Below are 11,073 nucleotides of genomic sequence, written 5' to 3' on the forward strand. Positions count from 1 at the left end.
AGAACATTCTCTCCAGAACATGGGTGGTCCGCAGGGAATTAGGGAAAGCGAGGTTCCAAGTCCTTCCTCCTCCGAGTTCACCGTGTAACCCTATGGTCTGAGCCTCACTTTGCCTCATCTGCAAAATGGGACTGATTTCCCCACAGCTGGAGCAGTTGTAGAGACCAAATGAATCATACAGTCTACACAGCAGTCCCCTCCTGAGTTCCTTTAAAGCAGTGGCAGAAATCTAACTCTTTTACACAACAAAGGGGAGGAAAACTGAGAGAACTGGATTCAGGGTGTCAAGTGAAATGGTCTGGTCTCCCATCTCTTGGCTTCCACTGTGCAGGCTCCCCCTCCTGGGGGAGGAAAATGGGAGTGGGCAGCTCTGGTGCCACCAAGGTCTTTGCCAGGCACCCTATCACTGGCCCACCTGGGGTCCAAGGCAGCTGCATCCCACAGCCTGAGATTGGGACAGCTGGAGCCTCAAAGCATCAAAGTGCTAGCAGGCAAAATAGCCCTGTGCCTAATGTGCTTGTCAGATACATTAAATGGGGCCTGAGGGACTTCTCTGGTGGTCCAGTGGTTAAGACTCCACATGTCCAATGCAGGGAAGGACAGTGCCATCCCTGGTCGGGGAACTAAGATCCCACATGCCATGGCCAACCCCCCCAGGTTGGATATTATCAAGTAACAAAGTGAGAGCTGTTTAGTTTTCTTCACTCCACTTAATACCATCTTGGGGCTTCCCAGGTGGCGCTAGTGGTAAAGAACCTGCCTGCCAGTGCAGGAGATGGAAAAGATGTGTGTTTGATCCCTGGGTCAGGAAGATCCCCTGGAGGAGGGCATGGCAACCCACTCCAGTATTCTTGCCTGGAGAACCCCATGGACAGAGGAGCCTGGTGGTCTACAGTCCATAGTTGCAGAGTGGCACACTACTGAAGCGACTTAGCGTGCACAGGCACACTGCCATTTAATCCTGCAAGAAAACATTATTCACTGTCTATGCTCTCCTGACCATTTTCACGGAGCATCATTTCAAGCTATTTATGCATTTCCTTGGTTACCGGGGATAAAAATGACACCTGCCCAAAGGGGCAATTGTGTGAGTCAGTGCACCCATGTGAAGCTGCAGCAAAGGACCCCCTTCCCCAACATGTCATTTTTACCATAACCCCCCAAATGTCAGTGGCAGACAGGATCCGGCAGGCATGTGGCCCATCTGTGGGAATCAGTCAAATCACAACCGAAAATATACCTGTTTCCAGAAGCCCCTTATGGGGTGCCACCACCCGACTTGAGAATCAACAGGCCTCGGCCACTTCCGTTCACTGTCAGGGACCTGAGGTCCAGAGTGTGCTGACTCTCTTGGGGTCTGAATAGTGGGGGCTCTGGGTCTGGATTCTGAAGAGGGACCCGTGTTCCACCATGGACTCTGAAGACGGACCCGTGTTCCACCACTAACTAGCTAGTGACCTCTGGCAGTTAACTGGCTCCTAAGTTTGTTTCCTGACCTTAAAATAGGGACCATAACAGCCCCACCTCAGGGGGTTGCTGGATAAAGGCAGTGCTCAGAGGCAGATTGCCCTCCAAGGCACACGAAGCCCGTTGTCTCCCTGACCATCTCCTCCCTCCCTCCTGCCCTCCCTTCCTCTGCTCCAGGTGCACCAGCCATCTTGCTGGTTCTTGAACCTCTGCCTATCTCTGCCAAGGGGTCCTCCCCCACCACGTGTCCATGATTCCCTAAGCTCATCCCTGGCCTTCTCCTGGACTTCCCTCGGATGCCCCCTCCGCACGAAGGTATCCTCAACTGATGTACTGAATCTGTCCCCTTTCCCCGCCATGAACTCACCTAAACCCCCTTTAAAAAAGTTTTTTGTATTGTTTTATTTTTTAAATAGCATCCACCATCCAACACACACTACTGTTACTTGTCTATCACATCAACGTTCCTCGAACCTGAGCCTCATTCACTGCTGAGGCCTTGGCACCCAGCAGGGCTTGCACACTCTAACTGCAGTCCCGGCTTCATGGGGCTGTTAGAATGAGTAGCTTCATTCAGTGAATGCACTACCCTACCAGTGTCTTCCTGGAGTGGGGCGGGGTCTGTGCCCGTCCCCCATGCCCAGGGGGCCGGCTATAGCCACTCTTTTCTCGGCAGGGCCGGCCTGCTGGCTTCTTTGACGCTGGAGGTGGCGGGAGGGGCGGCCTGCCCTGGCTTGCCTCAGCTCTTGGAGTAACGCCTCTGTAGTGATTCCCGGTAGAAGCGGAAGACGTGTGTGGAGGCCGTCTGGGCTGCAGCCAGGCACTGCTGGAGCTGGGAGGGGAGGGGGGCCGGTTAGTGCCGGGGGCCCCACCTGACTCCCAGAACCCCCCAAACCTAACACCTCCCCTTTCACCGGGAGCCCCGCTCCCCAGGGGAGGGTGGTGGTGAGGGGGTTACTCCACATGCATTATCATCTTCCTCACTTCATGGTCTCCTTAGAGAAGGCTTCAGGGCTGATTAAACAGCTCCAGGCCCTCAGACCAACAGTGTCAGGCTTCCTGCCCCCAGAAGCATTCCCAGGCTCACCGAGCTCCAGACCCAGAGATTGGAATTTCAGACCCAGAGGCCCTGTGACTCCGAATACTCTTAATAGCCATGGAACTTGAGACCCCAAATCTTTACTGCCGTGTATACCTGGATTCACAGGAGGACCAGGTGGTAAATGTTCTTGGTGACCATTTGGCCCAGCAGGTGCCAAACTCTGTTCAGACACCCCAAACTCCAGGGTGCACAGCTCTGAGCTGGAAGCTGGGAGGCTTCAAGTGCCCCATGTTCTGATTTCCACCTGAGCCCCTCTTCTCAGGTGGAAATCTGGGTTTCCCTTTAAAATTCCCACAAAGGCTTCTATGGCCACAAACTTTAAAACCTCCTATTTACAGAAGGGGTGCAAGGAAGGGGTTCCCCTTAAGCCTCTTAGAATAGTGACCGGACCTCATGTCAGGGGGGTGGAAAAGGCCTGGTGTTCACCCCCAGTTATGCAGTGGTACCTCGGTGTCGGAGTAGAGCCCCTTGGTGGTGGACATCAGCAGCTTCCTTTCCACGCTGTCAAGGGCAAAGGTCAGGACTGCCCGGGCCTCCTAGGAACGAGAGGTACAAGTGGAAGACCTGGAACCCTCCCCTCAGATACAATCTCAGCTGGCCCCAAAGCGGGTGTGTGTGTGTGTGGGGGGGGGTGGTGGGTGGGAGGGGGGTTGCTTTTCCCGCAGCCAGGCCCTCACGTAGCAAGTGTATTTTTTGAGGGGAGTCTACACATCACCCCCTCCCTAGGAAATCGCTCCCCACGTGATCCCACCACGTGGCTCTGACAGGGCTTCCAAAGCACAGTGTTCTGCCCCAGAGGGGCAGCCACGGTGATGGTCATCCCTCAGTGCCTCCCAGAGTGCTCTGCTCTCTGGGGCTGGAAGCCAGCAAGCTCTATTTCCCAGGTTCCCCTGCCAGTTTGGGTGTAGCGGGAATCTGGTGGGAGACAAGAGAGGAAGGAGAAAGCAGCATCTGGGTCCTCACAGGAGTTTGAGGCGTATCACCCACCACAGTCGTCATGGAGAAAGGGTGGCTGTGGACCTCAGCAGCCAGGCCAGAGCCAGACTGTCTGTTTTCATCTAGATCTGACTGCTCCCATGTCCCCAAGAGCACCCAGCAGGAGCTGGCTTCAGGCTTCTCATCTCAGGGGGGGCCTCCCTTCTTCCCTTTTGCTTCTTCAGCTCTTCCATCACGGCTGTTGTGACCAGTTCCCTGCATTCAGTTCCACTTGCCCACCCCCCGTCTGAAGCTCTCAAGGGGTTTCTTTCTGCTTTCTTGACTGGATGTGACTGTCACAGTCCTGAGCAGATAACTGGGAATAACTGGAGCCTCAGCACACTGTGAACTTGAGCCACTGAAGAAGAAACTCTTAAGTTTTTGCTTTTCTTTTTGAACCTCTTAAAATCAACTCCCTTGTCACTTTAGCGGGTTAGAGCTGGTACCAGCCAACTGTTTTGGAGAAGCGAGGCCCAGAGGAGGAGGAGAGGGAGGGTGCCTGTCCAGGGCCTTTCACCACCCCGCCCTTCATACTTACCTTTTCCTGTTTAGCAGTAGGGTCTAGCATGAGGGTCCCATCAGAGTCCAGAGCACAAGTGACCCCACAGAAGAGGGCCCGCATGGGCACACCAGCGTCCACCAGGGCCATGCAGGCGGCATTCAGGCAACAGGCCAGGAGCCACAGGCAGTGGTTAAGTTTCTTTTTTCATCTTTTGTTTTTCTTTGACCACACTATGTGGCTTGTGGCATCTTAGTTCCCCCACCAGCGACTGAACCCAGGCCCTCAGCAGTTACAGCGCAGAGTCCCAACCACTGGATCGCCAGTGGATGTTAAGAGTTTCTACTGAAAGTTGGTCAGCAGAACACATCCATGCCTCCGGTTCACCAGGCCAGTGCCATGAACACCAGACATCTAATTGATCACAGAAAGGCAGAGTAATCCTGGGATCTAGTATCCTTGGGTTCCAAACCTGAACTGCCACCCTAAGCTGTGTGACCTTGAACAAGCTACTTACTCTCTCTGAGTCTCAGTCAGGGATCACAAGGATACTTAGCAGGTATGCACCTTCAGGGAAACAAAGGTGAGAAGCCTTTCAAGATAAAACAAGGAGGCAGTGGCAGAACCAGGCCCGGGGCTGGGGAATTGAGCAAGCAGTGCTAGCTGGCGACAGGCTAGCGGGATGACAGAGGGAGGAGTCAGTGTCCTCAGGGAGCCGGCAGTCCCAGGGAGAGGTGTGGCCCTGGCCCTGTGCAAGGTGAGCACAGGCCTGAGTCAGACAGCCAGCCCCAGCTCAGTTTCCTCAAGTCTCTCCTCCCCAGGGCCCAGCTTTACAGTCAGCCAGCCCCACCTCTGCCACTGACCCTCCACTATCTCCCATCTGTGAAGTGGGTTCACAGTGCTCCTCTTCCCCCATCTGTGAAGTTATCTGCCCAACGCAGGGCCACACACATCCACAAAGCTGTCTAGAAATGCCCATTTCTGGGCCTCTGCCTCTTGCACCCAAACCGCAGCCACATTCCAAGGCTGAGCTGCCGAACCAAAGGCTCTGCCTGCTCGGGGCTCCTGCACTTGTTGAGCCTCAAATCCAAGCTCAGGGTCAGAAATGAGGTCAAAGCCATAGGCTCTGGAGTCAGATGGGCCTGTGTGTGAATTCAGCCTCTGCTGCCTTCCAGCTGTGTGACCTTGGGTAAGCGACCTCCCCTCTCTTGGCCTTGGTTTCCTCACCTGAAACATGAGACCAGGACCCAGCTGCTAGGGGCCTTGAGCTCTAGAACCACATGGCTTGGGCTTATGTCCTGGCACTGCCAGTTACTGGAAGTGTGAGTTGTCCGTGCTGTATAAATTGCCTGACACAGTAAACGCTCAAGCCGTGTTTGCTGTTCCTACAAGTTGACATCTGTCAAGCAGACTAGGAGAGGGTGTGTACATGGCCATCGGCAAGGAGGGCAATCAGTGAGATTCTGGAGGACTTCCTGGAGGAAAGGATACAGAGCCAGCATCGCTGACGACCTGCAGTACCACAGTTATGGAGGTGCGGGGGTGCAGCGCTCCCAGCACCACCGCTTCGCATGTGTTTCTGATCAGCCGCTCCCGGCTCTTCTCCGCTACGCCTGCGGAAATCAGGGGTGGGTTTGGGCTGTCAGGCTCTTCCTGTCCAGCTGGCTCACCTGTCTCCATATGCCCCACCCAAGCCTCCAGAAAAGGGCCTGCAGTCTTGGCCCGGGAAGAATTTGCGGGAATGAGAGAGGAGTCCCAGTGGGAGGGAGGCAGGGCCTAACTGCCACCCACTTAATGCCTGCCACCTCCAGCGCCCACCAAGGGAGCCTCCCAGGGGAGGAGAACCTCAGAGCTCTCCCATGTCCAGTGCTGCTGTCCATTCCCATCCCAGTGCACCCAGCCCTGGGGAGTGAGGGGGGCAGAGAGTAAAAGGGTGGAAAAACAGATTAATGGAAAGGAGGAGAGATGGAGCCAGGAAAGAAGGGGGTGGGGGGAGAGAAGATGGAGAGAGAGAGGGAGAAAAGTGATAGAGACGTACAGGCAGAGAGCTGGAGAAGAAGAAACAGCTGAGGGGAGCTGAGAGGAGGAGTGGAGACCAGAAAGGGCAGTGACGGGGACACCGGGCGCAAGGAACAGTTACCAGGCAGTCCGGTCTTCGGCCTCAGGATCACTTCCAGCGTGGCCTTGTTGAAGATCTCTTTGCTGATCTTCACCTCGGCTGGCCCATACACGCCGGCCAGGACAGAGGTATCCCCTGGGGAGAAAGCATGGGCGAGCTCACCTGCATGTTCCCTGCCTCTGGGGTCTGACATGAGGCACTTAACATTGTGGGCCCTGAGCTGGGTGGCCAGGGGTCCCCACGTCACCCTCACTCTGGCCCACCCCTTGTTAGCAGTGATTCCTTAAGCATTTGCTTCATGTCTCTGCCTCTACTTCCTCATCTGTAAAATGAGGATGACTATAGTACGTTCCTGGGACTTCCCTGGTGGTCCACTGGCTAAGACTGAGCTCCCAACACAGAGGGCCTGGGTGCAACCCCTGGTCAGGGAACTAGATCCCACACGCTACAGCTAAGAGTTTGCATGCTGGGACTAAGACCCGGTGCAGCCAAAAAAAAAAACCAAAAACCAACGCAAACACCTACAGGACATCTTTCACAGCTATGAGGATTAAATGAGATAAAAAGAGAAATACTTAGGATGCTGCCTGCTAAGTTGCTGAGTGCCCAAAGAACTTTAGCTACTATTAATAACTTTAACAGGAAGTTCTTCCTGAGTGCTAACCTTCCTCCTTCTTACTGCTGCTGGTCCCAACTTCTCCTTCCAAAGCTTCCCCCAGGCCAAGTTCTCTTCCCTCTGGCTCACATCCCCAGATTCTGCAGCACTCAGGACACCTGAGAAAGGGATGAATATGTAGGGCTGGGTCCTGGCACCTGCTTATTTCCTCCTGGCTCTGTAATCTCAGCTGATTTTGCTTACGTCTCTGGGCCTCAGTCTTCCCATCAGCAAAATGGGTAGACTGGACTACAAGAGCAGCTTCCAAACATTCCTGATCATAACTCCCTGGAAGAAATACATTTTAGACTCAAATACAGTTCAGGACCCAAAACTCACACAAATCTGTGTGGATGTAAATGGAACGAACGCCTCCCAAAACAACTCTTACTGTTGCTGCTTTGACGTACTCAGATATTTTCTACTATATTTCAGTTACAAAGAACCACTGAAGGGGACTTGCCTGGTGGTCCAGTGGTTAAGAATCCACCTTCCAATGCAGGGGATGCCGGTTCGATCCCTGATCAGGGAACTAAGATCGCACATGCTATGGAGCAACTAAGCCCACGCACCACAACTAAAACCTGACCTGACCAAAGAACAGAAATAAAACGGAAACAAAAACAAAACCCACTAGTGAACACAGTAGTTCTCAACCCTGTATGCACACTGGGCTCACTGCAGAACTTTAAAAAGATCTAGATGCCCAGGCCCCTCCCCTAGAGAGCCTTAATCCCATTGCTGGGGGCTGGGGCTCAGGCACTGGGAGCCTCAGAGCTCCAACAGGCCATTCTAACGTGCAGCTGGACCTGCAACCTGCAGTGGGAAGACATGGAGCTCCAGCACGGTTTCAAAACACAGGCCTGCAACCAGAATCGCTACAGCAGATCATTTAAAAATACAGAGGGCTGGCATCCCTGGGTTGGGAAGATCCCCTGGAGGAGGAAATGGCAACCTGTTCTAGTATTCTTGCTGGGATAATCCCATGGGCAGAGAAGCCTGGCTGACACAACTGAGCGACTAAACAATCAGCACAAAGAGGGCTGGCCTTAGTTGGCATAGGTGGGTTCTGGGGCTTGGCATTTTTAACCTCACTGGAGAGTCTAGTGAGGGTTTGCAGAGGACCCTGCTCCAGGGTCCTGGGTTTTGGGGTTTTAGAACATACAAGGGGCTCAGTATTTCTTTCTTTTTTAGAACACACAAGGGGCTCAGTATTTCTTAAATTCTAAGAACCTCCAGGCACCTGCACTGAGCAAGAGAGCTAAGCCTGGGGAGGTCCCAGGTAGAGGCTTTTTTGTTCTGGGGAAGGGGAGGAAGAGCTGCCATACAACTGAGGGACTCTCTTGGCTCCAGGAGAATGGACCCTGGAGGAGGAAATTATCCAAGCAGAACTAGATCCACAGTGGGGTCTTCCTTCCTGTTACTCCAAAGGCGCTGTCTGTGCTTCACCTGGGCACAAGACTGCCTCCCTTCTCATCTTGCTGAGGCCATGGCTCTAGCAATTCCCTCCCCTCTGGACCCCACATCCATCTAACTCCTGGCCCATCTAGCTTATCCTCTTACAGCAAAGTTCCTGAAGAGCTGTCTCTGCTCACTGACTCTTTTCCTCCTTGACTTCACCCCTCCACCAGAACAGCTTTTTCTTTTTTAAATTTTACTTATTATTTTTGGCTGTGCGTTGGGTCTTCGTTGTGATGCGTAGGTTTCTTATTGCGCTGGCTTCTCTTGTTGGGGAGCACAGGCTCTAGGGTGTGTAGGCTCAAGTAGTTGTGATGCAAGGCATGTGGAAGCTTGCTGGACCAGGGATGGAACCCGTGTCCCCTGCACTGGGAGCTCAGAATCTTAACCAGGGAAGTCCCAGAGTGACTCTTGGCTGCACCACCTACAATAGACAACCAAGTTGTCAACCCACAGGTCTAGTCCATCCTCACATGATTCAGTCTCTCAGCCGGACCAAAACAGTTGGTTGGTCCTTACATTTCAAACACATTCTCTGGGCTCCAGGTCACTACCCTCTCTTGATTTTTCTCCTACCTTACTAGTTGCTCCTTCTCAATGTCTTTTCCTAGCTCCACCCAGGCTAGAAGGCACAGGGTAAGTTCTAAGTTCTTCTCTTCTCCATCTATATTAATTTTCTTGGTGATTCCATCCAATCAGTAGCTTGAACTGCCATCTAGAGCCAAAGGACCCCCAAATTCCAGTCTTGTATGTCCGACTGCCGAATCCACACTGCCATGGGAAAGTCTATTAGGCACTGCAAATGTAATGTTTCCAACTGAACTCATTTTCTTCCAGCATGGCTGGTCTGGGTAAAAAACTTTAGTGTTATCCTTGACTCTGTCATACCCCCAAACCAAACTACCCGCGATTTGTCGGTTTTACCTTCCAACTCTCACCACCAGTCCTGCTCCCACTCTGGTCTGCGCCACCCTCCTCTCCTCCTTTCCCCCATGCCCTTTACCATCAACACTGCAGCCAGAAAGTCTAAAATCTATAAAGATATATTCCGAGCATGTCACATGGCTCCATTCTCAGTCACTAGACTTTATATGAGGGGCAGGCCTCCTTACCTCCACCCCATCTCCTGTCACCGATGCAGGCACCCCTGTCCCCCTGACTGTTCTTCAAACACACCAGGCAAGTTTTGGCCTCAGGACCCTGTGGTTCCTAATGCTTTAAAAGCTTTCCTCTTAATCTCTTTAGGGTTTGCTCCCCCTGCAAAAAGCCAATTTTAGGGGAAAAAAAAACTGCCTTAAAAATTTTTTATTTGGCTGCACTGGGTCTTCACTGCAACACTCGGGATCTTTAGTTGGGGCATGCGAACTCTTAGCTGCACCATGTGGGATCTAGTTCCCTGACCAAGGACTGAACCCAGGCCCCCTGCATTGGGAGCTCAGAGTCTTAGCCACTGGATCATCAGTAAAGTCCCATCTTTAAGTGTTTATTCAAAAGGTACCATCTCAGTTGATGCCTTTCCTGACCATCCTAATTAAGACTGCAACCCTCTCTGGCACACCCCATTCTACATCTTTACTGTATTTTTCTCCAGTTTTTTACTACATATTTTACTTATCTTTTGCCTGTCTCTCCGACTAGAATGTAAGAATGTCAAATCCGTTACAGCAGGGATTTTTAAAAAATTTATTTACTTATTGCCCAGAACAATACTAAGCAAAGGTACATGTTCAATGAAAGAATGAATGAAAGCAGGTTTTGTATTTGGGTTTCAGGTAATGCCCTAGAGCAGGGTCTGAAGCATTTATGGGGGTGACCCTTAGGCCTATCCCCAGAGGAATATTTCCCTCAGAGGGGTAAGGGAACTGAGTCTAGTTTCAGAGTTGTTTAGCTAGGAAAAGGGGATATTTCCCTAATAGGTAAGAACTACCCCAATCTTAGGGATATAGGGAGAGTTGTGTATCCCAGTCAAAGGGACATTTACCCAAGAGGTGGGGCTGGGGACATCACCATCAATCTGAGAAGTAACTATTTGTTTAAAAGATCTGCCACCGGGCTAGGGAGTAAACCGGAAGTGGTGACAGTCCACTGGGCATTTATGCAAACAAACAGGTTTGCCTCAGCCTGGGATGTATGGACCAAGGGTGCGTGTGTGGGAAACCGGAGAGGAACCTAGTCAAGGGAGACCCCCGGGTAAGAAGATTTCCCCTATTCTGGAGTATTCATTCTTTAGAGGTGGTCTGCCGTCTCCCATTCTACGTACTTAACAATCTTCTCCTTGCTAGTCTGGAGGGAGAGATATATGTCTACCTGCGTATGCAGTAGTGTCCACCCCGGCAAGAACTGCACCAGTTCAAGAGAGATTTTTACCAGCTAGAGCAGTACACTGTAACCGCCCCCCCAAAATAATACAACCTAGTAGTTCCTACCTTGCAGGAAAGAGGCAGAGCCATCAGGCCGGGAAAGCAAGTTCTGTTCGCAGGCAAAGTGCCGGAGGCTACAGCCGGGGACCCTAGGGCCGGGCTCTGTCCCAGAATCAGCCCGGATCTTCGATTCAGTCTGCATTTCCCCCTCCATAGCCCCGGAGCCCACGTGCAGCCGGGGCTTGTTGCTTCCGCCCAGAAGCGCGCGCTTGCGTAGGAGGTGCGTACAGAGTACGCACGCGCCGACCCGGGGGCTCCAAGAGGGGCGCCCGCACGTGGCTCGGCGTTTACTAACAATCTGGGCCCTCCCACTCCCGCTCGGAAGTCCAGGAAAGCCATTGGACAGAAGAGAAAGTGGGCGGGCCTTGGCATGAGCTC

General features: G+C 52.6%; 1 protein-coding gene across 1 annotated transcript; it reads right to left on the reverse strand.

The window, feature by feature from the left end:
• Positions 1–1,844: 1,844 nt before the first annotated feature.
• Positions 1,845–10,917, reverse strand: EXOSC5 (exosome component 5). The gene is made up of 6 exons (XM_002694995.6): positions 10,702–10,917; positions 6,184–6,297; positions 5,535–5,656; positions 4,083–4,223; positions 3,016–3,105; positions 1,845–2,299 (listed from the first exon to the last, which is right to left on the reverse strand). Exons 1-6 carry the CDS (start codon positions 10,847–10,849, stop codon positions 2,207–2,209), a joined length of 708 nt encoding a protein of 235 aa, XP_002695041.2. The 5' UTR covers positions 10,850–10,917; the 3' UTR covers positions 1,845–2,206.
• Between the last annotated feature and the right edge of the window lie 156 nt (positions 10,918–11,073).

Source organism: Bos taurus, chromosome 18 (genome assembly GCF_002263795.3).
Source record: "Bos taurus isolate L1 Dominette 01449 registration number 42190680 breed Hereford chromosome 18, ARS-UCD2.0, whole genome shotgun sequence".
Taxonomy (NCBI): Eukaryota; Metazoa; Chordata; class Mammalia; order Artiodactyla; family Bovidae; genus Bos; species Bos taurus.

Bases quoted from the DNA above. Each gene is read 5' to 3' on its own strand.
- EXOSC5 (XM_002694995.6), bottom strand. From the start codon at position 10,849: ATGGAGGGGGAAATGCAGACTGAATCGAAGATCCGGGCTGATTCTGGG. The intron at 5,657-6,183 runs GTAACTGTTCCT...TGATTTCCGCAG, and splicing joins GCCGAAGACCGGACTGCCTG to GCGTAGCGGAGAAGAGCCGG. The intron at 3,106-4,082 runs GTAAGTATGAAG...TCTCGTTCCTAG, and splicing joins CTACTGCTAAACAGGAAAAG to GAGGCCCGGGCAGTCCTGAC.